The 22,051-nt window shown below is 35.4% G+C and overlaps 6 protein-coding genes and 1 long non-coding RNA gene across 8 annotated transcripts; 4 read left to right on the top strand and 3 right to left on the bottom strand.

Moving 5' to 3' along the window:
* Positions 1-149: 149 nt before the first annotated feature.
* Positions 150-2,994, top strand: AT5G65260 (RNA-binding (RRM/RBD/RNP motifs) family protein). Its single transcript, NM_125924.3, has 6 exons — positions 150-354; positions 474-573; positions 783-853; positions 2,159-2,350; positions 2,448-2,575; positions 2,667-2,994. The coding sequence occupies exons 1-6, from the start codon at positions 232-234 to the stop codon at positions 2,713-2,715; spliced, it is 663 nt and encodes a 220-aa protein (NP_201329.1). The 5' UTR covers positions 150-231; the 3' UTR covers positions 2,716-2,994.
* A 12-nt stretch (positions 2,995-3,006) lies between these two features.
* Positions 3,007-4,724, top strand: AT5G65250 (uncharacterized protein). The gene is made up of 3 exons (NM_125923.3): positions 3,007-3,803; positions 4,098-4,208; positions 4,365-4,724. Exons 1-3 carry the CDS (start codon positions 3,165-3,167, stop codon positions 4,515-4,517), a joined length of 903 nt encoding a protein of 300 aa, NP_569009.1. The 5' UTR covers positions 3,007-3,164; the 3' UTR covers positions 4,518-4,724.
* Positions 4,725-4,956: 232 nt separating this feature from the next.
* Positions 4,957-9,545, top strand: AT5G65240 (Leucine-rich repeat protein kinase family protein). Of its 2 annotated transcripts, NM_001203689.2 has the most exons (12): positions 5,540-5,635; positions 5,729-5,861; positions 5,944-6,018; positions 6,115-6,258; positions 6,360-6,431; positions 6,514-6,579; positions 6,672-6,742; positions 6,828-6,968; positions 7,041-7,382; positions 7,456-7,850; positions 7,922-8,225; positions 8,577-9,545. In NM_001203689.2, exons 1-12 carry the CDS (start codon positions 5,566-5,568, stop codon positions 8,684-8,686), a joined length of 1,923 nt encoding a protein of 640 aa, NP_001190618.1. In that variant the 5' UTR covers positions 5,540-5,565; the 3' UTR covers positions 8,687-9,545. The 2 variants fall into 2 exon arrangements, with proteins under 2 accessions (NP_201327.4, NP_001190618.1); NM_125922.5 differs by lacking the exon at positions 8,577-9,545 and having other exon boundaries at positions 4,957-5,635; positions 7,922-8,533.
* A 4,018-nt stretch (positions 9,546-13,563) lies between these two features.
* MYB53 (myb domain protein 53) lies at positions 13,564-15,104 on the bottom strand. The gene is made up of 3 exons (NM_125921.3): positions 14,794-15,104; positions 14,566-14,695; positions 13,564-14,477 (listed from the first exon to the last, which is right to left on the bottom strand). The coding sequence occupies exons 1-3, from the start codon at positions 14,924-14,926 to the stop codon at positions 13,808-13,810; spliced, it is 933 nt and encodes a 310-aa protein (NP_201326.1). The 5' UTR covers positions 14,927-15,104; the 3' UTR covers positions 13,564-13,807.
* Positions 15,048-20,342, bottom strand: AT5G65225 (uncharacterized protein). Its single transcript, NM_001345676.1, has 11 exons — positions 20,282-20,342; positions 18,974-19,017; positions 18,314-18,416; positions 17,996-18,102; positions 17,826-17,854; positions 16,951-17,015; positions 16,880-16,927; positions 16,206-16,298; positions 15,844-15,909; positions 15,332-15,425; positions 15,048-15,304 (listed from the first exon to the last, which is right to left on the bottom strand). Exons 1-11 carry the CDS (start codon positions 20,284-20,286, stop codon positions 15,281-15,283), a joined length of 678 nt encoding a protein of 225 aa, NP_001330490.1. The 5' UTR covers positions 20,287-20,342; the 3' UTR covers positions 15,048-15,280.
* Positions 16,109-16,316, top strand: AT5G09325. The gene has a single exon (NR_143201.1). It is a non-coding gene; the product is annotated as an other RNA (long non-coding RNA).
* Positions 20,343-20,533: 191 nt separating the features above from the next.
* AT5G65220 (Ribosomal L29 family protein) lies at positions 20,534-22,051 on the bottom strand. Its single transcript, NM_125920.4, has 2 exons — positions 21,577-22,051; positions 20,534-20,892 (listed from the first exon to the last, which is right to left on the bottom strand). Exons 1-2 carry the CDS (start codon positions 21,913-21,915, stop codon positions 20,710-20,712), a joined length of 522 nt encoding a protein of 173 aa, NP_201325.1. The 5' UTR covers positions 21,916-22,051; the 3' UTR covers positions 20,534-20,709.

Here is a 22,051-nt window from a genome sequence, read left to right as displayed (position 1 = left end):
ACAATTATCTTTCTGTCAGGCGCATGTTTTTGGGTGATGATGTCATCAAATAGGGTAATTTCGAATGTTAAAAAGTCTTTTAAAATTGGGCCTTATTAGGCCCATTAAGTTATAATAAAGGGCCGTTATTTGGTTGATTACGTGTCGCTATCCGAATTGACAAAAAGTGACCTAAGCGTTTTCAGAAGAAAACAAAGCAAACGTCGCGACGGAGAGAGAGCGAGAGAGACGATGGAGGAAGAGGAGCACGAGGTTTACGGTGGTGAAATTCCAGACGTCGGAGAGATGGATGGAGATATGGAGGCTCTCAACCCCGATTTGGATATGGCTGCTGCTGATGATGATGCGGTTAAGGTCTACTATTATCTCTTTCTCTCTTACTGTTTTGCTCATCTTTATGTGACTGAGCTCGATTGATTTGTTATCGCGTGTATATGTGTTTGATTGTTGTGTTATTGCTGTTGTAATTCTAGGAGTTGGATGAAATGAAGAAACGATTGAAAGAGATGGAGGACGAAGCTGCTGCTCTGCGTGAGATGCAGGCTAAGGTCGAGAAGGAAATGGGAGCTCAAGGTTTTCGTCTCTTTGATTTGGTTTTGCTATAACTCGCTTCTTTGATATGATTATCATCGTGCTTCCCGCAATTCGCTAGGTTTTTGATAATTGGTAGCTACTTGGTGGTGTTTGAATCCATCTTAGAATTCCACTGTGAATTATGTTATGTATATGGAGTTTTTTTTTGCTTCTTGACTAAAGTTTTTGGTTCAATTTTGTTATTCCAGATCCTGCTAGTATTGCAGCGAATCAAGCAGGCAAGGAGGAGGTTGATGCTCGATCAGTTTTTGTTGGCAATGTAAGAATATTTATGTTTCTGCGTCGTTTTCTTTCTTTAAGCCATCTTAGCTAGCTTCTGCTTTATTTTCATAGTTTTTAACTCGTATTGATCTTAATGTTCATTGGATTAGACTATGAATTGTGCCTTTTTTAGCTCTCTTGATACAAAACCTTTTATCTAGGGTGTTAGAATTATTATCGTAGAAATCTATTATCTGATTATGTTCTCTTCCTGATCCATGATTGCATTCTCTACATTTAGTGCTTGAATATATCACTAGTTTACTCTGACTTTTGGTGTAATGTCACATCTTTGTTGCTATGGATTCTTGTCTATTCAGTGAGAACTCTTATTAGATGAAATTGTTGAATGGTAAAAAGTTGGTGCTTAGCGTGAAGACTTTATCTTCAAATGAAAACTAGTGAGGGGTTTCTGTTGTTAGTGATATTGAGGGTTTTGGAAAGTAGATTGAGTCTTCATATTACTGGTGGAACCTTAGCCTTCAGATATAATTGAAAATTTCATATGTTTAGTAACTTTTCTGTGCAAATTTGAGGATGCTATAGTTTTTGTTTTCTGGCGTTGAGTTTTACTTTTCTTATGATTTTTCTCACTACAATCGCAGGATTTTGTTCCTGAAGTTCTTAATTGCTCTGGGTTATATCAATTAGGTTTTGTGGGGTCTTTACATTTTCCTTTTATGGAGTTGAAAAAGATCTGTTCTGTTTTGTTGTGGAACATGATGAAAAAAGCTAAAAAAAAGAGGCAAAAAAGCATTGAATAAAGCTATGAAAAAAGAATAAAGAAAAGGAAATGAATACGCTTTAGAGCAATATAGAGAAGGAAAAATGTTATGATTATGAGGGAAAAAGAGATATCTGGAGAGGGGACAATGTTTGAGTGGAGTATTTCTCAATCCATCCTCGAGGAGATAGCGTTTGAAGTGCTGCATCAAGATGCTGGATGCTTTGTAGTCAAGGCTCATTAGCTGCGTTGGTGAGAAGCAGCTGTTTGATGGTAACATAAAATTAAGCTTGGCATAAAGTTTATGCTCGGTACACAGCGTAAGGGATCTTTTCAACTCAAAGGCTGCTCAAGTATACTAAATTCCACTTTGCTTTCCTATTGTTCTGCTTTACCTTGCACATATATTTATGTTGGTGTGTGTGTAATGAAGGATAGTAAAAGAGGAATGTCTTTGCTACGTTTTCTTGTTTAGCTGAACTAATTAATTTGATGGATTACTCTTTGTGTGCTCGGTGAAGGACTCCATGGGTTTATGCTAGTTTGTTATATACTATAACTGCATATTTGACTGTGCAGGTTGATTACGCTTGCACACCTGAAGAAGTTCAGCAGCATTTCCAAACATGCGGCACTGTCCATCGGGTGACCATTCTGACAGACAAATTCGGGCAGCCAAAGGGATTTGCATATGTAGAATTCGTCGAAGTGGAAGCTGTTCAAGAGGCTCTACAACTGAATGAATCAGAGCTACATGGTCGTCAATTAAAGGTACACATCTTACTATACCATCAAACAAAACACTTTTTACCATGAAAAAACCCCTTATGATTCCATCGTTTTCTCATCTGGCTTAAAATAATTTCAGGTCTTGCAGAAGAGAACAAACGTTCCTGGATTGAAACAGTTCCGTGGTAGACGATTCAATCCATACATGGGTTACCGGTTCCGCAGACCTTTCATGTCTCCTTATATGTATTCCCCATATGGATACGGGTAAGTTGGTTTTAACATCAAGACATATATGTTGATTGTGGTCACACAGCTTTATCCACTTCTCACACTTTTTGGTGTTTTTTTTTTGCAGAAAAGCTCCTAGGTTTAGAAGGCCTATGCGTTACATGCCGTACCAATAAAACCGTCATCATGGTTAAGCATAGAAGGGATTCGCTACCAGTGTGGATGCGTGTATTGGCTATACCCATCCTTCATTGAGCTTTCTTTATGACTTTGGCTCTTTCGCCTTTTAGAACTTTGCGCGTAAACATTTTCGAACCTAGACTGGTATTATAAGTTTCATATCGTTTTGATATGATGCATATAATGATTGGATCAAGTGTTGCTTATATAATTGGGACTATTGGGTTATAGCTGAAATCTGTTAAATGAAAGTGTTGACTCTTTTTATTCGCTTAGCAAATCAACTCCAAAGATGTTCCGCGCATTTTAAACTTTTATTGTCGAGGCTTTGCTACCATGCGCCTGTAAGAGGTTCTCTTCTGATGATGGACGTCAAGGTCGTAGCCATTTCTTGCAATGACCTGAGATTTAACCAGTCACTTGTCACAGACCCGAAAAGACGATAATGTCCTTATCGCTTCCTTCTCGATACGCTCTCTTCTCCGGCTCGACTCCTGTTCGCATCAGCAGGAGGAGCAACCTCTGCTTCGCCGTCTCCGCCGCACGAGCTTCTCGCCGGGATTCTATATCATTCCCCCAGCCTATCTTCCTCCGCCACGTCATCTCTACCCAGTCGAATTTCGAGATCGATCGAAATTATAGAGCTCATGCGTCTTCTATCGGATCATTCGAGGATAGCTCTTCTTCTAACTTACTAGAAGACGCCAGTTCCGATGGTTTCGATTTGGGCAGCTTTGTTTCTTTCGCGGAAGCGCTTTGTATTTTATCATCCGCCGTGATTTCAGTGGTTCTCGCGGTGAATTACGTGGTGGTTGGTGAAATTGGGAAAAAGGTTTTGTCTTTAGGTTTCGTTGGATTGGTTGGCTCAGTCGCCACTGGTTCTTGGCTTAGACGACGACAATGGATGAGGATTTGCAAAGGCGCGAGAGAAAGTGAGGGGACTAATCTAATTCGAAGGTTGGAGAAACTTGAAAAGGATTTAAAAAGTTCGACTTCTATTGTTAGAGTTCTTTCTAGGCATCTGGAGAAGCTGGGAATTCGGTTTCGGGTCACACGAAAAGCTCTAAAGGAACCCATTTCTGAGGTATTGTTCTCTTTCTCGAGCTTTGCTTCATCAAATGATTCCATTGAAAACGTCCCATTCTCTATGTCACTATGTGAGTGAAATTGCATGAAAGTGGAACAAGTGATGATTTGGGAATTGATCTAGAGTTGTTGAATGTCTGAGGAAGTAACAAATGTTCTAGTGTTTGAATCAATATTTTGGAGATTTAGGATAATCTTGCAGAAAATATCAGTTTTTGAGTTTATGACTGGTCAATATAGCTGTCTTTGTGGCTGTATGTATCTGAAGAGTTTGGTTTGTTTTGTCCAAAAGACTGCAGCTTTAGCTCAAAAGAATTCTGAGGCTACGAGGGTATTAGTTGCACAGCAAGAGATTCTAGAGAAGGAGCTTGGCGAAATTCAAAAGGTGCTGCTTGCTATGCAGGTATTTATCTATTAACCAATGATCCGATTTGTTTTGGTATTAGTTATTTGAGTGTGTAAAAGGGTATCTTCTAAGATTTTGCCATGGCTGAATTGAAGAAGTCCATACTAGTGTCGTTTGAGCTCATGAAAGCTGGTTGCTTGCTTTGCTATGCAGGAACAACAGCGAAAGCAACTCGAGCTTATCCTTACAATCGCAAAGAGCAGCAAGCTGTTTGAGAGCAGTACTAGTAGCAAGCAATCCCCTAGTGAACAACGGAAAAATAAAGCAGAGGAACCCTCAACACCCAAACAGATACTCGTTCAATAAACAGACGTAATGACAATGTGTAAGTTTTGTATGGACAATACTCTTTGAAGTCAAGAGAGCGATAACACTGTATGGAGAAACTCACTGTGGTTACGTAGCTGTATTATCATCATTGTTTTGGGTTTTGTAATTTTCACTTGTTTCGAATTAAAGTTTTTTTCCTTCTAATAAGAAAGTTCTTGATGACGAATAATGTTAAAAAGTTTGGACATAAACCAAACCTATTCGTAATCAACAAGTAACGATTATCATATAGATTTTCTTGGGCTTTTGGGCCTCTTCCAGTTGTCGAAAAGGCCTTATTGTTTTTATTCTATTTTCTTAATTTCTTTGTTAATGACAGTCAAAGCATCATCATGATTAATTATTATTTTAATCACGCACGAAAAGCAGTTTTACGACGAATGTCGGCTTTTTTAGTCTCAACTCTGACTGGACACAACGACTGTCATAATTGCGATTTGTTTCGAAAGACTTTTCCATCTAACAACAGCTCCAACAAATGTAAACGAAGAAAGAAAATCAAAAGTTTGGTTTTTCTTTGTAAAAGACAGAGTTTTACAGTTTTACTTTCTCTTCCTAAAGAGTTTTCAACTAGCCGAAGTGGAACCATCCAAGCCTAAGTATTGTTGGTTTTATTCGTCGAGTGAATCTTTCTTGCTGGAATTATTCTCTTTCCCTTTTTGGATTTTCTTCTCCGCATCGATTTTTTTTTTTGTTGGGCACTTTCTTTTTCTTTTTGCTGTTCCCAAATCTGAGTTTCTCAAATTTTCTTGAGATTTGGGGTCAATATCTCTGTTTTTCCGTGAAAACTGAAGAATTCTCTGAGTTATTTGGATTTTTATCTTTTGGGTAACTGAAAAAAGTTCGTTTTTTTATTACTATTGTAGAATTTTGAATTTAGAAAGTCTCGGATTCCTATAGTAAATCCACTCTATCTAATCTACAAACTTAAAAATATGTTTTAACTTTTGTTTCAAAGGTTTCTTGTAGATGTCACAATTTCTTAGAGAATCCAACGTTTTCAATTTTGGTAGCTCTTAGAAAAATGGCTCTGCTTATTATCACTGCCTTAGTTTTTAGTAGTTTATGGTCATCTGTGTCACCAGATGCTCAAGGTAATTTCATTCACCTTCATAACTCTCTTTGGTGGTTTCTAAGTTTGTCAAAGTAAAGATTTTTTTGTTAAACTCTTGCAATTTCGTTATTAGGGGATGCATTATTTGCGTTGAGGAGCTCGTTACGTGCATCTCCTGAACAGCTTAGTGATTGGAACCAGAATCAAGTCGATCCTTGTACTTGGTCTCAAGTTATTTGTGATGACAAGAAACATGTTACTTCTGTGTAAGTTTCATGTTACTTGGTCTAAATTGGTCAAAACTTCAGTTTAGTTATGGTTTTAACTATATATGGTTGTGATTTGCAGAACCTTGTCTTACATGAACTTCTCCTCGGGAACACTGTCTTCAGGAATAGGAATCTTGACAACTCTCAAGACTCTGTAAGTGCCTACTTTGGAACTGTGAACTTGTGGAAAGTTCTGTTACATGTGTTTTGTTATATGAAATTTTCTGTTGTGTTATTTTTTCGCTTGTAGTACATTGAAGGGAAATGGAATAATGGGTGGAATACCAGAATCCATTGGAAATCTGTCTAGCTTGACCAGCTTAGATTTGGAGGATAATCACTTAACTGATCGCATTCCATCCACTCTCGGTAATCTCAAGAATCTACAGTTCTTGTAAGTATATTCTTCTCCCCCACAAGTGTCTTTGAACTTGTTTGAGATCTCTAGGACAAAGAATGAAGATCATATCATTGTTTCTCTGTTTGGCCAAGCAGGACCTTGAGTAGGAATAACCTTAATGGTTCTATCCCGGATTCACTTACAGGTCTATCAAAACTGATAAATATGTAAGTGCTAGTTCTTTTCTCCATTTGTTCGAAAAAACACTCTCAAGTGTCTTAGATGCTGTTGCTTGAACTACTTTTGCAGTCTGCTCGACTCAAATAATCTCAGTGGTGAGATTCCTCAGAGTTTATTCAAAATCCCAAAATACAAGTACGTTAGAGCTCTTTCGGTTTCAAACACAAATACTTATAGTCTTGATTTATCTTTACCACTAATCTGAGTTTAGTCTTTCAAATTTATAGTTTCACAGCAAACAACTTGAGCTGTGGTGGCACTTTCCCGCAACCTTGTGTAACCGAGTCCAGTCCTTCAGGTAAAATGACAATGATTTGCTATTGCCCACTTCCATATGCAGAGATGCTAAGTATTGAGAGTTGTTTTTTATTTGGCTCTGATAGGTGATTCAAGCAGTAGAAAAACTGGAATCATCGCTGGAGTTGTTAGCGGAATAGCGGTTATTCTACTAGGATTCTTCTTCTTTTTCTTCTGCAAGGATAAACATAAAGGATATAAACGAGACGTATTTGTGGATGTTGCAGGTCTGTGACAATAATCAATCTTTCTTCTTTATGGTTACATAGGAACGAACTTTAAAAAAGGTTTGATTTCAGGTGAAGTGGACAGAAGGATTGCTTTTGGACAGTTGAGAAGATTTGCATGGAGAGAGCTTCAGTTGGCTACAGATGAGTTCAGTGAAAAGAATGTTCTCGGACAAGGAGGCTTTGGGAAAGTTTACAAAGGATTGCTTTCGGATGGCACCAAAGTCGCTGTAAAAAGATTGACTGATTTTGAACGTCCAGGAGGAGATGAAGCTTTCCAGAGAGAAGTTGAGATGATAAGTGTAGCTGTTCATAGGAATCTGCTTCGCCTTATCGGCTTTTGTACAACACAAACTGAACGACTTTTGGTGTATCCTTTCATGCAGAATCTAAGTGTTGCATATTGCTTAAGAGGTAAAAAAAGGAACATAAGCTATAAACTTTTGATTTCAGGAGTTTAAGATTTTGTGATCTATATACTATGCAGAGATTAAACCCGGGGATCCAGTTCTGGATTGGTTCAGGAGGAAACAGATTGCGTTAGGTGCAGCACGAGGACTCGAATATCTTCATGAACATTGCAACCCGAAGATCATACACAGAGATGTGAAAGCTGCAAATGTGTTACTAGATGAAGACTTTGAAGCAGTGGTTGGTGATTTTGGTTTAGCCAAGTTGGTAGATGTTAGAAGGACTAATGTAACCACTCAGGTCCGAGGAACAATGGGTCATATTGCACCAGAATGTATATCCACAGGGAAATCGTCAGAGAAAACCGATGTTTTCGGGTACGGAATTATGCTTCTGGAGCTTGTAACTGGACAAAGAGCAATTGATTTCTCGCGGTTAGAGGAAGAAGATGATGTCTTATTGCTAGACCATGTAAGTAATGTTGATCTTTTTTGCTTCTTTTCAAGCTTCTCATATAGTTAAATAACAATCTTAGGTTTCAGGTGAAGAAACTGGAAAGAGAGAAGAGATTAGAAGACATAGTAGATAAGAAGCTTGATGAGGATTATATAAAGGAAGAAGTTGAAATGATGATACAAGTAGCTCTGCTATGCACACAAGCAGCACCGGAAGAACGACCAGCGATGTCGGAAGTAGTAAGAATGCTAGAAGGAGAAGGGCTTGCAGAGAGATGGGAAGAGTGGCAGAATCTTGAAGTGACGAGACAAGAAGAGTTTCAGAGGTTGCAGAGGAGATTTGATTGGGGTGAAGATTCCATTAATAATCAAGATGCTATTGAATTATCTGGTGGAAGATAGAAACAAAAAATACTTTTGATTCAAAAGATAGAAGAATCACACACTGTAAAGTAGAAGAAGAAACAACTAGTTTTGGTTTCAAACATGAATGAAGTTTTGGTTTCGCAGTTTATATGTATCGGCGAATGAATCACGCGCCATTATAATGTTCACTTGTGTATTTATGTTGTAACGTTTTCGATCCAAATGTTTGAAACTTTGTGACAGAACATAATAATGTCCTTTGTAACTTGTATCAATGAAATTTTCAGAATCTGCTGCTTGCTTGTGCTACATAAACTGGTTTTGCAACATCATCTCCATATATGCTAACAGTTTGCTTGAGGATATATTGATTCAGGATCATCATCTCTATCTGTTGTCTTCTTAGTTTTTACTCTATCTCGGGTTATCCAAACAGTAGACGTGTGTGATTACATAAACACAGATCAACAGAACCAAAAGCTCTAAACAAGACCGGCTCTTCAGCAAGAGACATAACCACCAAGTAGACAGAGTCTCCCTTGCACTGCATTAGTAATCACCAAAAGTCTATTCCTGTTTTGCTTCTTCTCTCTGCGTAACTTTTTTACAATTCATCAAAAAAAAAGGAACCAAAACCCATCCGAAGAAAAAAGGAAAAAAAGCCCATTCAAAGAAAAGGAAATTAAGAACAATATTCAATACAAATATCTGCTTATGTCAAAGTCATTAACCGACTCCAACGGCTACATTGAACAAACGGTTATCATTATAGATCAAGACCTAATTAACACTTCGCTTATAAATACAGATTCTCACACGCAGCCTCTTCTAATTCTTCCTTGAGAGAAAAAAAAAAATCAAAAACTCTCTGATTCACGCATCTTCTTCTTCTTCTTTAATTTTCTTCTTGAGAGAATCTCTTTATACAGAGACTCTGTGTGAATTCCGATGATCCATTATTGAAGAAGTGAAAAGTCGATGATGATGATGATCTCCTCTGCAACATGATGATCCATAAGAGTTGATCTCACTTCTCTCCGATGAGTCGGTGAAGCCAAGGCGGCGGTTAACGGCGACTAAACCACGTTTGTTCTCAACGATCCGTCCGATTACGTCTTACGAGGCGTTCTCGGCAAGCCATCTCTTGTAGCCTCATGTTGCATATCGGCTTGGATTGGAGGTATGAGATTCGCTTGCGCAATTACTTTGGGAGAGAAAGCTCCGACTAAGGAGGAGGACGCGAATCAGAGGAAAACAGAGAACGAATCCAGCGGTGGAGATCAAGGAATCGCGAGTTATTAGGGTTTCACAACCTTCGGGTATAATTTCCTTTCTTACTTTTTTTTTTTTAAATCATATAACATAGTAATAGTTTTTTTTTTTTTTTTTATAGTAATAAATATCAAAGGTTTTTTTTAAAATCATATAACATAGTAATAGTTTTGATTTTTTAAAAAGTTATATAACAATACTAAATTAATATAACGTTGTGAAATCTAACCGGATTTTGGATCCCGCCATTTAACCGTGGTCATTAGCGATTCCAATAATCCAACATGTTTTTTACATTTTCATATATATTTAGCATTTATTTTTTATTTTATTTTGTTAAAAGGTTTTCAACTTTTTTCTTTCTTTTTTTCTATTTTTAAAGGTATTATAAATACTAAATTAATATGACGTTGTGAAATCTAACCGGATTTTGAATCTCGTCATTTAACCGTGGTCATTAGCGATTCCAATAATCCAACATGTTTTTCACATCTTCATGTATATTTAGCATTTATTTATTTTTTCTTTTGTTAAAAGGTTTTCAACATTTTTTTTCCTTTTTTTTTTAAAGGTACTATATAAATACTAAATTAATATGATGTTGTGAAATCTAACCGGATTTTGGATTCTGCCATTTAACCGTGGTCATTAGCGATTCCAATAATCCAACATGTTTTTCACATTTTCATGTATATTTAGCATTTATTTTTTATTTTCTTTTGTTAAAAGGTTTTAAACTTTTTTTTTTTCTTTTTTTAAAGGTATTTTATATAAATACTAAATTAATATGACGTTGTGAAATCTAACCGGATTTTGGATCCCGCCATTTAACCGTGGTTATTAGCGATTCCATAAATCCAACATGTTTTTCACATCTTCATGTATATTTAGCATTTATTTTTATTTTATTTTCTTAATTTAAAGGTATCATAAATTCTAAATTAATATGACGTTGTGAAATCTAACCGGATTTTGGATCCCGCCATTTAACTGTGGTCATTAGCGATTCCACAAATCCAACATGTTTTCACATCTTCATGTATGTTTAGCATTTTTTTTTATAAACTTTTGTTGAAAATGGTTTTCGTCTCTTTCTATTTTTTTTCTTTTTTTTAAAGGTTCTATAAATACTAAATTAATATGACGTTGTGAATTCTAACCGGATTTTGGATCCCGCCATTTAACCGTGGTCATTAGCGATTCCACAAATCCAACATGTTTTTCACATTTCATCTTCATGTATATTTAGATTATTTTTTTTCTTATAAGATTTTCAACTTTTTTTTTTTAACGTATTATAAATACTAAATTAATAATTAATATGACGTTGTGAAATCTAACCAGATTTTGGATCCCGGCATTTAGGTCATTCATTAGCGATTCCACAAATCCAACATGTTTTTCACATCTTCATGTATATTTAGCATTTTTTTTATTTTTTTTTATAAAGTTTTCAACTCTTTCTATTTTATCTCTTTTTTCTTAAAACGTATTATAAATACTAAGTTAATATGAAGTTGTGAAATCTAAACGAATTTTGGATCCCGCCATTTAACCATGGTCATTAGCGATTCCACAAATCCAACATGTTTTCACATCTTTATATTTAACATTTACTTTTTATTTTCTTTTGTTAAAAAGTTTTTAACTCTTTTGTTTTTGATTTTTTTTTTTTTTTTAAAGTTTTATAAATATTAAATTAATATGATGTTGTGAAATCTGAATTTTGGATCCCGCCATTTAACCATGGTCCAAACTCCTAAGAGGTGTTCTAAATTTAATATGGTTTACACATAATTAAATTTTTAGCACTTGGTTTTTTTTATAATGTTTTGTCTTTTTGTTCAAGTGTTAAAATTTTAATTTTGGTGTAAACTAATTAGATACATCATCCAAACCCCTAAGAAGTGTTTTAGGTTTAATTTGGTTTATACATAATTAAAGTTTTAGCACTTGTTTTTTTAAAAAGGTTTTTATTTTTATTTTTTTAAAGGTTAAATTTTTAATTTTTGTGTAAACTAATTAGACACATCATCCAAACCCCTAAGAGGTGTTGTAGGTTTAATTTGGTTTACACATAATTAAAGTTTTAGCACTTGGTTTTATTTAAAAGGTTTTATCATTTTTTCTTTTTCTTTTATATGTTAAAATTTTAATTTTTGTGTAAACTAGTTAGATATATAACATTCAAACCATAATAGATTAATAGGTGTTTTAGGTTTAATATGGTTTACACATAATTAATTTTTTAGCACTTGATGTTTTTTAAAAATGATATCTTTTTTTTTTAAGTGTTAAATTTTTATTTTTGATGTAAACTAGTTAGAAAATTCAACATTTCACAAGTTTTGTGGTGTCATAAGTCAACATGTTTTATGGTAATTTTAAGTGTTAAATTTAAATATATTGAAAACAAATCGGATATAGTATCCGGTCGTTTTGGTTCGTATGTTTTAATGTTATAACTATAAGTTGAACATGTTTTTCATATATTATATATAAATTTAAAGGTTTTAAGATTTTTTATAAATAAATTTTTTAATAAATTTTTTGTTTTTCTCTAAAAATAATGTTTTAAGGTAATTGTTTTGATTGAATCTTGTGATCTACACTCTAAAGCAGAAGAAACGGTGTTTTGGTTTCAAACTTTCAAACATGAATGAAGTTTTTGTTTCGCATTATATGCATCCGCGAATGAATCACGCGCCATTTTTGGAATATCTTTTTATTGTTAGCCAATTATGATAACAGGCCTTGGATGGGCTTTTCTGAACCCAGTGTAAAACATAACGTTCTCATAGCTCTCTGTATTCTTCGAAAAAAATCATGAGAACTTGTCGAAGAGAAATTTGTGTTAAAACAAAAAAATTTTAAGTTCTTGGCTGATTTTATAGCCATAAACTAATTGTATTTTCAGCTTTTCCTCCCACTTTTTTTGTCTCTTAAATTTCTACCATAAACTTTGATAATTCTTAATATTGTAAGTTCATCCTTAAAAATATGTTTCCAATTGAACCGGTCATTAAACCGAGATTAACCACAAATCCGCGTTTATTATACCGCTATTGTGATTTACCCGACTAATCCCACACCCGTTAAGAAAACGCATCGTTTTGTTATGTTATGTATCCTTATGTGTTGTGTTAATTGGTAAGGAAAATGACAAATCGAACTAGATAAAACTCCTAATCATAAGGATAGATTAAACTTCAAATCAATCAGTCAACCTAAATAATATCATCTTAAAGAGAATCAACTTCCGAAAATACGTCATCCAAAATAGACAAAAGAGGTTGAAGATTGTTTCAATGACAATCTAAATTAATAAAGAACTAGAACTACTCTCATTGATCACATAGATTGCTTCTTTGTGTGAGTGTGATTGTATCGGCTCCATGTGGTGTTTCTTGAAGCTCCATTGTAGGCTTACAAAACAACATTGTTTTCTTAACGGTGTGGGTGATTAGTTGGGTAAATCACAATCGCGGTACAGTAAACGCGGATTTGTGGTTAATATCCGTTTAATGACCGGTTCAATTGGAAACATATTTTTAAGGATGAATCTGAAAGTACATGTTGCAATTTTAAGAATTATCGAAGTTTATGGTGGAAATTTCAGGAGCAAAAAGTATAGGGGGAAAAGCAGAGAATGCAATTAGTTTATGGCTATAAAATCAACCAACCCTTTTCTTAACGGATATAGGTGATTAATCGGGTAAATCGCAATCGTGGTACAGTAAACGCGGATTTGTGGTTAATCCCGGTTTAATGACCGGTTCAATTGGAAATGTATGTTTAAGGATGAATCCGAAAGTACATGTTGTAATTTAAAAAATTATCAAAGTTTATGGTGGAAATTTAAGAGGCAAAAAGTGTGAAGAAAAAACTGAGAATCCAATTAGTTTATAGCTATAAAATCAGCCAACCCTACGATCCAACCTTTGTAAATATTGTCGAGATGAATACTAAAAACTCTCTAAAACTTATCAAAAGATCATTCACGTGTATAAAAAAAAAAATATAACCAAAATAATTACGATTTTCTAGAAGAGACACGTGACATAACAATCGATCACACACAATCTAGAAATGATTATCTGAACAATCGTTGATTGGTCTCTCTACATACTAAGGTAATGAAGATACATTCAAACATATAAAATGTTCTATAAGAACACAAATAACATGTATGAGAAATACATAAGAACACATGTACTACATTCTAAGACATTATCACACATCATGAATCATCGTATATAGATATAGAACCACATGCAGAGCGACACCAAACAAATCCAGTCAACTTCTTGTGAAACATATACATACATACATACCTTAAGATTGATAAGAAATGTCTGGAAACATGGAATCATCAAATAGATGATGATCAGGCCAATCTACAGAGTCTGTGACTGCTACTTCTTGATCATGGCTTGAGGAGGCTTGGTTGCTGCCGAAACCATCTACACTCTGAGCACAAGGATCATGCGTAGGCAACATAGTTTGGTTCAAGCTCGGTGGTTCATGGAGCCATATTGGAGAAGTGTTTTGACTGAAGTGATTATCGTCTAGGGTTTTGAGGGAAGGGAGGTTGTTGTTGTTGAAGTCTTGAAGATGAGAGGAGAGGAAACCGAGGTCGATATTACTGGTAACGGAGTTTTCTTTGATGAGGAGATTGAGAATGTTAGGGTTAATGTTGTTGATACTCATGGGAGCAGGAGAAGGTTGAAGAAGGTATTGGAACAATTGGAGCTTAGCCATCTCAGTTTGGAGATTAAGTAGCGCTTGGTCTTCCATTGGAAACTGTTGCTGCAGATCAACAAGTCCTCTTAGGTTAGACAGAGACATGAGCTGAGATAAACTTGAGAAGATATCATCGGTTCTTGGCTGATGGGTCATGGGGTCAAAACCCATCTGAATCAGCTTTTTCTTCAAATGAGTATTCCAGAAATTCTTGATCTCATTGTCAGTTCGTCCAGGTAAGTGGCTTGCAATCATTGACCACCTTATATAAATCATCACCAGTAACATTTAGGATAAGTTACAAAGCAAAAAAAATCCCAGATAATATCAAGAATCAGAAGGGTTCTTACTTGTTGCCTAGAACCGCATGAAGGTTCAGGATGGTCTCTTCTTCCTCCGCAGAGAATTTTCCTCGCTTAATGTCTGGTCTCAAATAGTTTGTCCATCGTAGCCTGCAACTCTTCCCACACCTGTTAAGACCTGCATATATAGAGAAACAGAGATATATTCATAAGACTAAGACTTTAGACTCATATCACAAACAAAACTAGGTTTCATCAACGTCTTCAAGATAGTACCAGCGAGCTTGGGAAGGGCACTCCAGCTGCTATGGCCATGTTTGTGAATATAATTGATCAGTTTATCATCTTCTTCAGGCAACCATGGACCTTTCTTCAGACCAGTTTCATCTGAGCTAGGAGATCTTCCCATGTTTGATCAACTTCTGTATCTAACAACGGTCTCTCTTCTTGTTTTTTACCTCTTCTCTTTACTATTACTTCTTCAAATATTTGGTCGCTTGCCTCCTTTCTTCACAACCACTAACTGCTTCTTATTTCTATATTTATATTAAGTCGAGCTTCCCTCTCTCTCTTCAATGTCCATTCACCACGTGCCTCTTTCTTATTCGCATACCAAAACAACCCATGTCGCTTTCACCCTTCAAATTCCATTTTTCTATGCTTTTCTCTTCTTTATTCTCTCATATACGTACGGTATAACCACTTACAGTCCTATACAATCTTCTTCTCGGACACAATTCAAGATAGTACTAAATCCTGTGGTTCACGGATTCATGTCGCTAGAGACCTGCAAACATAATAATATGATCAGTACAGTCGCATTGCCTGCTAGAGAAAAGATTCCAAAGTTTCTACAGAAAGGTTTAGGTGGGGGAGAAGAAGGCCAGCATAGGACTTTGACAAGAAAGCTATAAACTATTCAAATCATTTTTTAATCATTCGCTGACAAAACATAGCAGAGAAATGATTTTTAATCGCACCAAACAACAGATGTCACCACAAGGATGGCCAGAGAGATCATCTCCTTGTGTCATTCATTTCTTGACTCTATATGTATTTGGTATTCTCTATATAAAAGAATATTATATTTGTATTTAAATTGTATCTAGCCATGAGCCCTAAGAGTTTTGAGATACTAGAAAGCACCAGAAAGAAGCAGACTAATTGGTCTGATATGGAAACTATAAGTCTCAAGTATTGTGCAACACATTTCTTTTGATCTTGAGCATGTCCTGATATAGCAAATTTAGGTAATACTTACAGAAATTCCCATTTCCTACTCAAAAATGCTTTTTCTGGTGAGAAAAAGATGATATATTAAGAAACCTGCAACAGAGAGCATTATTATCAGGATACGTGAGAACTAATCTAGTTGCGTTTTGTATCCATTTTCTGATCAAATATATGACCTATATATAATCCTATCCTAATACAGATCAATCATTCATTCATAATTATACGATTTAATCTATAAGAAATTATAGAGAATGCATAGATAGCAACAGGTGACAGACAAATATGAAGGACAAAGTAACAATGTAGAGTATTTGTATTATGAGAAGAGAAGTTACTATATATATACTGGTGACAGGCTTGATGTTGACATTTTGTTGAAAATTGAAAGGAGCTTGTTAGGGGAGAGGTTGGTGCAGAAAATGATCTAAATATCCACCATCTTTGAAACCTACAAGACTTTCTCCCCACTGCCTCTGCATTGGACCAGATGGCATTTCTTGTCCTTTTCTTCTGTGTCTTTTCCATAAAGTAGATCATAAGGTTTCCTGCATTTTTTCCAAATGAAAGACAATTGGTCCTCAAGAAACAAATTCTAAGATACATAGAACTTGGAAAAAGAAATATCAAATCTGTAATAGCCTATATCAACGAACTAGATAAGTGCCCTAGAGGCTTTTCAAATGCTCAATGTTTAGATAATAGCATTCGTAAGTACAGGTTTCCAAAGTGTATCAACTGTAACTTGTCCTGTATATAACAAATGCTATTTTTCATTGAACGATTGGCGAAAAACAATAGTATTATCATGTAGTTGACTACGATGATTTTCCGGGAAGATAGTGAGATTTGAGTTGCTTGTTCATCTAGGGTTTCTCAGAGTGGACCACAATCTCACTGGAGGAAGCAGGTACAGTATATATATTAAAGAAATAAGGAAGGCACTAGGTTCATTCTAAACTAATTATTTTCAAGATACGCTATGTCACTTAAACCGTACTTTTCCTCTAATATAAAAAAATGGTTGTGAATGTCAGCTAAACAAATTGTTTTGCTTCTTCTCCTAAGTTCCTAACCAACACATCTAAACCCTGACTTTCAAAGCCACGTTTGAAAAACAAACTTTTACCTCTTCCCTATTCTCTGTAGATGTGAAGAGCATGCATCGAGCTCAGGACTATATTACTCAGATACTTCTACCTAATTGCTAAATTCTTGAAATCCAGGAGGTCACTATCAAACTTTGTGGATGACAGCGATACATACTAAACTGTTGGTACTTACAAAATTTAAGAGAATTCCAAGATGCTTGTGTTGAAAATTTCATCAGCATCAGTAAGGATCCTGAAAGATATTGCAACCAGTGAAAAAACACAAAATGAGACACATGCACACATATAATCTTAAACAAGTTCATGAGTAGCTTCAGTCAACAAGTTAACCGTCTTTTTCAACTGTTCACATGGAAGCAACCTTATTGGAAAGCAGGAGATTCTGTTTGGAAGTTTCGTTCATACAGTACTCTAATAATGGTTGATTATTTCAACATTTAACTATTGGAGACTGACTTTCTTTGTTATCAATATCAATAAATACAGACAAGAGCTGAAAGTTCAAAATCTTTTAGCAACACACTTAAGTCAAACTACATGCAATAAAAACACATATATACAAGGAACTTGACGAACATGGGACAGAGAAAACAGGAAGAATAAGAACCTATTGCAATTTTATAAAGTAAAGTCATTCTCTAGTATTATATGAACCATATTGTGTGGGCCTTAATCGTTGTTTTCTTAGGCATCAACCACTACATCTAAGTTTAGGTGGCTAAATTCGTTCATTGATGACACCAATTTACAGCTGCAAGACAGTGAAAGATAGAGAGGGAGACAATGACATTGCTATCTTAATTAGAGCTCCACACAGAATCAATTTAGATGCATCAGTAGTATCTACCATTTCGTAAAATATATAGTTACCTATGATGCAAAATCCGAATGAAGAGAAATGCATCAGACTAATGTTTTCACTAAATTCAAGAAAGATGTGAATAATCAATCACATACAATTACCTGAGTTGCTCGAAGACCAGAGGGCGATCCTGTACTAAATCAGAATTCAGAAAGTGCCTTTGATCAAATTTGTTCTGCTACTATCATATGAAAAATGTATGAGTCCTGCAACAAGTCCTAAGACAGACAATAATGAAGATTATTAGAACAAAATTTAGAAGCAGCAACACCTGAACAATGTATAACATTGTATCTATCGAACCAGTGGTAATCATTAATGGCTCTACGCTTGGTGGTCACAACTAAAATTAGCCAATTGGACTGTGTCACATAGCACCTATTGATATAGGCAAGCCAGAATTGATGAGATTGATATATTCCACATGCAAGTAAAGACAATTGTATTTACAAGATTAAGGTGTTTGAAGGCACTTTTTAACTTAATAATCAAACAATCTGTATTGACTTCACTCCAATGGTAGGAACTAGGAAAGAATGATGCTACTGAAAAACATGTATTGAATTGTTGTACCTTTGCATTATCTAACCTGAGATTTCTTAAAACCAATCCATAAAGCCGAACAAGGACATCTCCATAGAAGATCCAAGAAGCTGAAAAGGCACAAGGAGGTAAGAACCAACCAAAATAATCTTCAGATTCAATCCAAATGAGAATGATGCAATCATGCAAGTAGTGCTTATATCAACACATTGGTCTGACTTTGATATAAGAAGTGAACACAAGCAAAAAAAGGCCTATTACCGTTCTTACTGAAGGCTTTCTAAAGGACTTGGACAATCCACCTTAAACATATTGGTCTAAGCCAAGCAAACTGCATTTTTATAATGATAGCACTAGTCAGTCGAAATGCTCATAGAGAATAACTATCTATATGTTTTATCAAGCTTAAGAGATTGTACATATGTATATGCATCACCATCTAGAAAAAGGGGACAGTTAGTGTAAGCTAGAAAACAAAGTTAAAAGAAAAGGACCATTTAAGGTGACAAGATACAAAAAGTCTAAAAGTTCTGCTTTCCTTAATCAAGAGGAGAATTTTAAAAGCTTGAAATCATGTTAGAATCACAATTGCTTCATGAAATGAATCAAAGCCTGAAACTAGTGGATAGTAAATGAACAAAAAAGATTGGGCAGAAGCATCAACAAACCTCTGGAAGTTAAGAGAGTCGGTCTTGTTCATCTTTACCTTCACAGGCATCAAGAAGAAGACAAAAAGAAAATCCAAAATACCTGCATAAATAACATTTGTTGCTTTTAAGGAAATAGTAGTTGAAGTAAAACAGGCTAAAGAGTATGGACTTTTCACGAAAGCAGAAGACCAAGACAAACATGGAGGAAGCTTTTTGCATGAAAAGCAAGTCACATGTTGTGATCCAGAAGTACCAAAGATCTTTGCATGAACACTATACGTAAGACACTTACATAATAAAATAATCGTGTCAAAAGCATCATAGAAAGCTGTGCAAAGCACATGACTGGAGTTGGTAAGACAGGTCTTCAGAAAAATAGTTACAAATAAAACATACAAAGCTATTCATATGCAAATCTCATAAATCACCTTTAGATATGCAATTTTTGTCTCAAGTCTCTTGTACTTAACATAACACCGCATAGCTCACAAATCTACGCTGAAAAGTTGACGACTTTTGGTCAGTTTAAAATGCAGGATAAGTGTAAACTGATGTATGTGAACAGCACAATGCAGCTGTCAAACTCAACTTCAGATAAACTTTGCACTAAAAAAAAAACACAGTTTTGACCATTAGTCATTTAAAATAGTTGTGGGCAGATAGATCTTTTGACTTAATTGTAATATAAGGTATTAGGTGAATCATCGTGGTCCGATCATTGCTATATCAACAGTTTTGTTATCCAACTACAATGGTAATGAGAAATCAACATGTGAAAATCTACTACTGCTAGTTAACAAGAGCATCGATCTCAAATCAAAAACATTAAATTAACAACCATCTCAGTATCTCACAGGTTTGTTGGCTTCCAGAAATGACTACATACCTGTCAAGAACTCATATATAGCAGCCTCGATAGCAAACTACTAGTAAACGAAACATGACTTCTTATTGAACTATGTTTATATCAGTCGTATTCAAACTTTTAAGAAAAGAAAAAACAAAGAGAAGAAACTACTAATTTGAGATTATTTTATCACTAGTCCCCACTTCTGAAAGAAGATTTCAACACCACTGAGTCAGAAAAATTATTGGCCAGATCTTCAATATACTAATAAGAAAAGGACAAAAATAGTAAAACAAAAACCAAACCCATTGTTGGTTGACTAACAAAAAAAACTAACAATGAAGTCTCAATGAGATTTACCAAGATGAGATTTTTCTACTACATTCGATTGCATAAACGGATTTTATTTTGAAAGTGAATCGCTGAAATCTAGGGTTTCATGCCCAAACAAGAAACATCATCGGAAACATAATCGTATTAGTTGAATCCTTAAAATCTGTAAGAAATATCACTTTACCTCATAGACTCGCCGGAAAAAAAATCCAAACCCAGCCGGAATCTACCACCGAATACCTCATCTACGCACACAAAGACAGAAACTTTAACGCACCATTCTATTTCTAAGCCCACCATTGATTCCTCAATAAATTCCTAATTTTCCCGCCAATGTTTTGGATTTTTCCTTTTATTTATTTATCTTTATTCTTATTTGATGTTTTTCGAACTTCGAATGATTACTAGTTTCTTTGTCAGATTGGATGATAATTCTGATGAAACATGAAGGAACGATTTCAATCTTTAAGGGATTCATGTAAACTACTTGATAAGGAAAGTGTTTACACCAAAAGAAAAACAAATACAAGATGGTTCAGCAACAAATAACAGAGATTAACAACATCTCGAGGAAACAACAAGGAAGAGACCATAAATCAATAGCGGGTTTTTTCAAGCAGATTTAGCAGCTTCAGCTGCTTCTTCTGCAGCTTCTTCTTCTTGAAGTTTCTTCAGAGACGGAGGTGGTCTTGGTACTATGCTTTTCTTCCATTGTCTGTCAAGTTTCCTCGACAACCTTTTCTTTATCCCTTCTTTGATCTCCCTCTCTCTTTTAACCGTCAACATCCGAGCAACCTAAATCACCCACAACCAAAAGATCACATCTTCAGTACCAGAAAAGAGACGGACGTAAGCCAAAAAAACCAAGAAATCTCTACTTGAATTTAGTGTCATCTCCAGCTAAGTTGGGTGGATTAGTCACTTAGAGCTCAAGATTCATGTCTGATTGAAATCCCAGCAATCAGTAAAACCAAAGCAAGTAAATTCTCATCTAAAGCTAGTTTGGTGCATTGGCACACTTAAAAGACTAAACAAACGATATCGCAAAGCTCAACATTCATGTCTAACTGAAACCGTAGTATCCTAAGAACATATTCGAAGCTTGTGTGCAAGAATCTATAAAAGGGGATGGATTGAACTCAATATTAAATCTCTAATTCCATTCCACCACCTACCAAAAACAGTATTAGATATCACAAAACAGTAACTTACAATGTTGCCATTGTTAGAGTTTAGAATCAACTATAATGTGTAGAACAAACAACACAAAACATTGCTTATAGAGTTCGCTAACATCTTCTACAACTTCATATTAAATAATCCTATTTTCCATGGTGATGATTTCAATGTTTCCATCAATAAACCACATATCCCAATTTTGTTAAACCCTTTCAAAGACTGCCAAAATCGACCAGATAACACAAAGTAGATTTCACAATTTGGAATAATTCTGCATTAAAGAGTAAGAAAAAAGCTTACTTGTTTCTTCATACGACGAAAGTCGCTAGATTTGAACTCATTCCTTGCCGATTTCTGGAGACGAAGCATAAAGAGCTCACCTTTAAGGTCAACAACCTCCTCTTGTAACTGCTCCGTCGTCTTCGATCTTATCTCTTTCAATTCCGCCTCTCTTTTCGACATCATCACCACCGACGGTTTAGGAGACGACGACGATATCGTCGCCGCCGCGGGGACGCGAGCAGAAACCTGGTGCTGGATTCTGACACCATGGAATGAAGACGAAGTTGAAGTCGCCGAAGCAGTTCCTCTACGAAAAATCGCCGCCGTCCCCGGCGTAGCGATTGAGAGACTAAGCATTGTAGCTATGGCGGAGGAAGAAGAAGAAGAGCAGAGTTCTCACTCTCGAGCGATTTTGAGGATAATGAAGAGAAGAAACTCTATGAGATAAGGCTTTTCTTATATCTTACTATTTGCCCCTTTATTTACCTCTAAT

Source organism: Arabidopsis thaliana, chromosome 5 (genome assembly GCF_000001735.4).
Source record: "Arabidopsis thaliana chromosome 5, partial sequence".
Classification (NCBI taxonomy): Eukaryota; Viridiplantae; Streptophyta; class Magnoliopsida; order Brassicales; family Brassicaceae; genus Arabidopsis; species Arabidopsis thaliana.
The sequence above is the reverse complement of the archived record's forward strand: the minus strand, read 5'-3'. Positions and strand labels throughout refer to the sequence as shown.

What these genes read in the sequence shown, in the direction of transcription:
- AT5G65225 (NM_001345676.1), bottom strand. An exon ending in TTGGTTTTAAGAAATCTCAG is followed by an intron (nt 18,103 to 18,313) that starts GTTAGATAATGC and finishes CTATATCAATAG; the next exon opens with GTGCTATGTGACACAGTCCA. An exon ending in CTACAGAGAATAGGGAAGAG is followed by an intron (nt 16,299 to 16,879) that starts GTAAAAGTTTGT and finishes GAAAAAATGCAG; the next exon opens with GAAACCTTATGATCTACTTT.
- AT5G65260 (NM_125924.3), top strand. Translation starts at nt 232, where the DNA reads ATGGAGGAAGAGGAGCACGAGGTTTACGGTGGTGAAATTCCAGACGTC. An exon ending in GAAGGAAATGGGAGCTCAAG is followed by an intron (nt 574 to 782) that starts GTTTTCGTCTCT and finishes TTGTTATTCCAG; the next exon opens with ATCCTGCTAGTATTGCAGCG. An exon ending in GATCAGTTTTTGTTGGCAAT is followed by an intron (nt 854 to 2,158) that starts GTAAGAATATTT and finishes TTGACTGTGCAG; the next exon opens with GTTGATTACGCTTGCACACC.
- MYB53 (NM_125921.3), bottom strand. Translation starts at nt 14,926, where the DNA reads ATGGGAAGATCTCCTAGCTCAGATGAAACTGGTCTGAAGAAAGGTCCA. An exon ending in TGCCCTTCCCAAGCTCGCTG is followed by an intron (nt 14,696 to 14,793) that starts GTACTATCTTGA and finishes CTATATATGCAG; the next exon opens with GTCTTAACAGGTGTGGGAAG. An exon ending in CATGCGGTTCTAGGCAACAA is followed by an intron (nt 14,478 to 14,565) that starts GTAAGAACCCTT and finishes GATTTATATAAG; the next exon opens with GTGGTCAATGATTGCAAGCC.
- AT5G65220 (NM_125920.4), bottom strand. Translation starts at nt 21,915, where the DNA reads ATGCTTAGTCTCTCAATCGCTACGCCGGGGACGGCGGCGATTTTTCGT. An exon ending in TTCGTCGTATGAAGAAACAA is followed by an intron (nt 20,893 to 21,576) that starts GTAAGCTTTTTT and finishes TGGGTGATTTAG; the next exon opens with GTTGCTCGGATGTTGACGGT.
- AT5G65250 (NM_125923.3), top strand. Translation starts at nt 3,165, where the DNA reads ATGTCCTTATCGCTTCCTTCTCGATACGCTCTCTTCTCCGGCTCGACT. An exon ending in TAAAGGAACCCATTTCTGAG is followed by an intron (nt 3,804 to 4,097) that starts GTATTGTTCTCT and finishes TTTGTCCAAAAG; the next exon opens with ACTGCAGCTTTAGCTCAAAA. An exon ending in AGGTGCTGCTTGCTATGCAG is followed by an intron (nt 4,209 to 4,364) that starts GTATTTATCTAT and finishes TTTGCTATGCAG; the next exon opens with GAACAACAGCGAAAGCAACT.
- AT5G65240 (NM_001203689.2), top strand. Translation starts at nt 5,566, where the DNA reads ATGGCTCTGCTTATTATCACTGCCTTAGTTTTTAGTAGTTTATGGTCA. An exon ending in CGTATTTGTGGATGTTGCAG is followed by an intron (nt 6,969 to 7,040) that starts GTCTGTGACAAT and finishes GTTTGATTTCAG; the next exon opens with GTGAAGTGGACAGAAGGATT. An exon ending in AGATGCTATTGAATTATCTG is followed by an intron (nt 8,226 to 8,576) that starts GTGGAAGATAGA and finishes ATATTGATTCAG; the next exon opens with GATCATCATCTCTATCTGTT.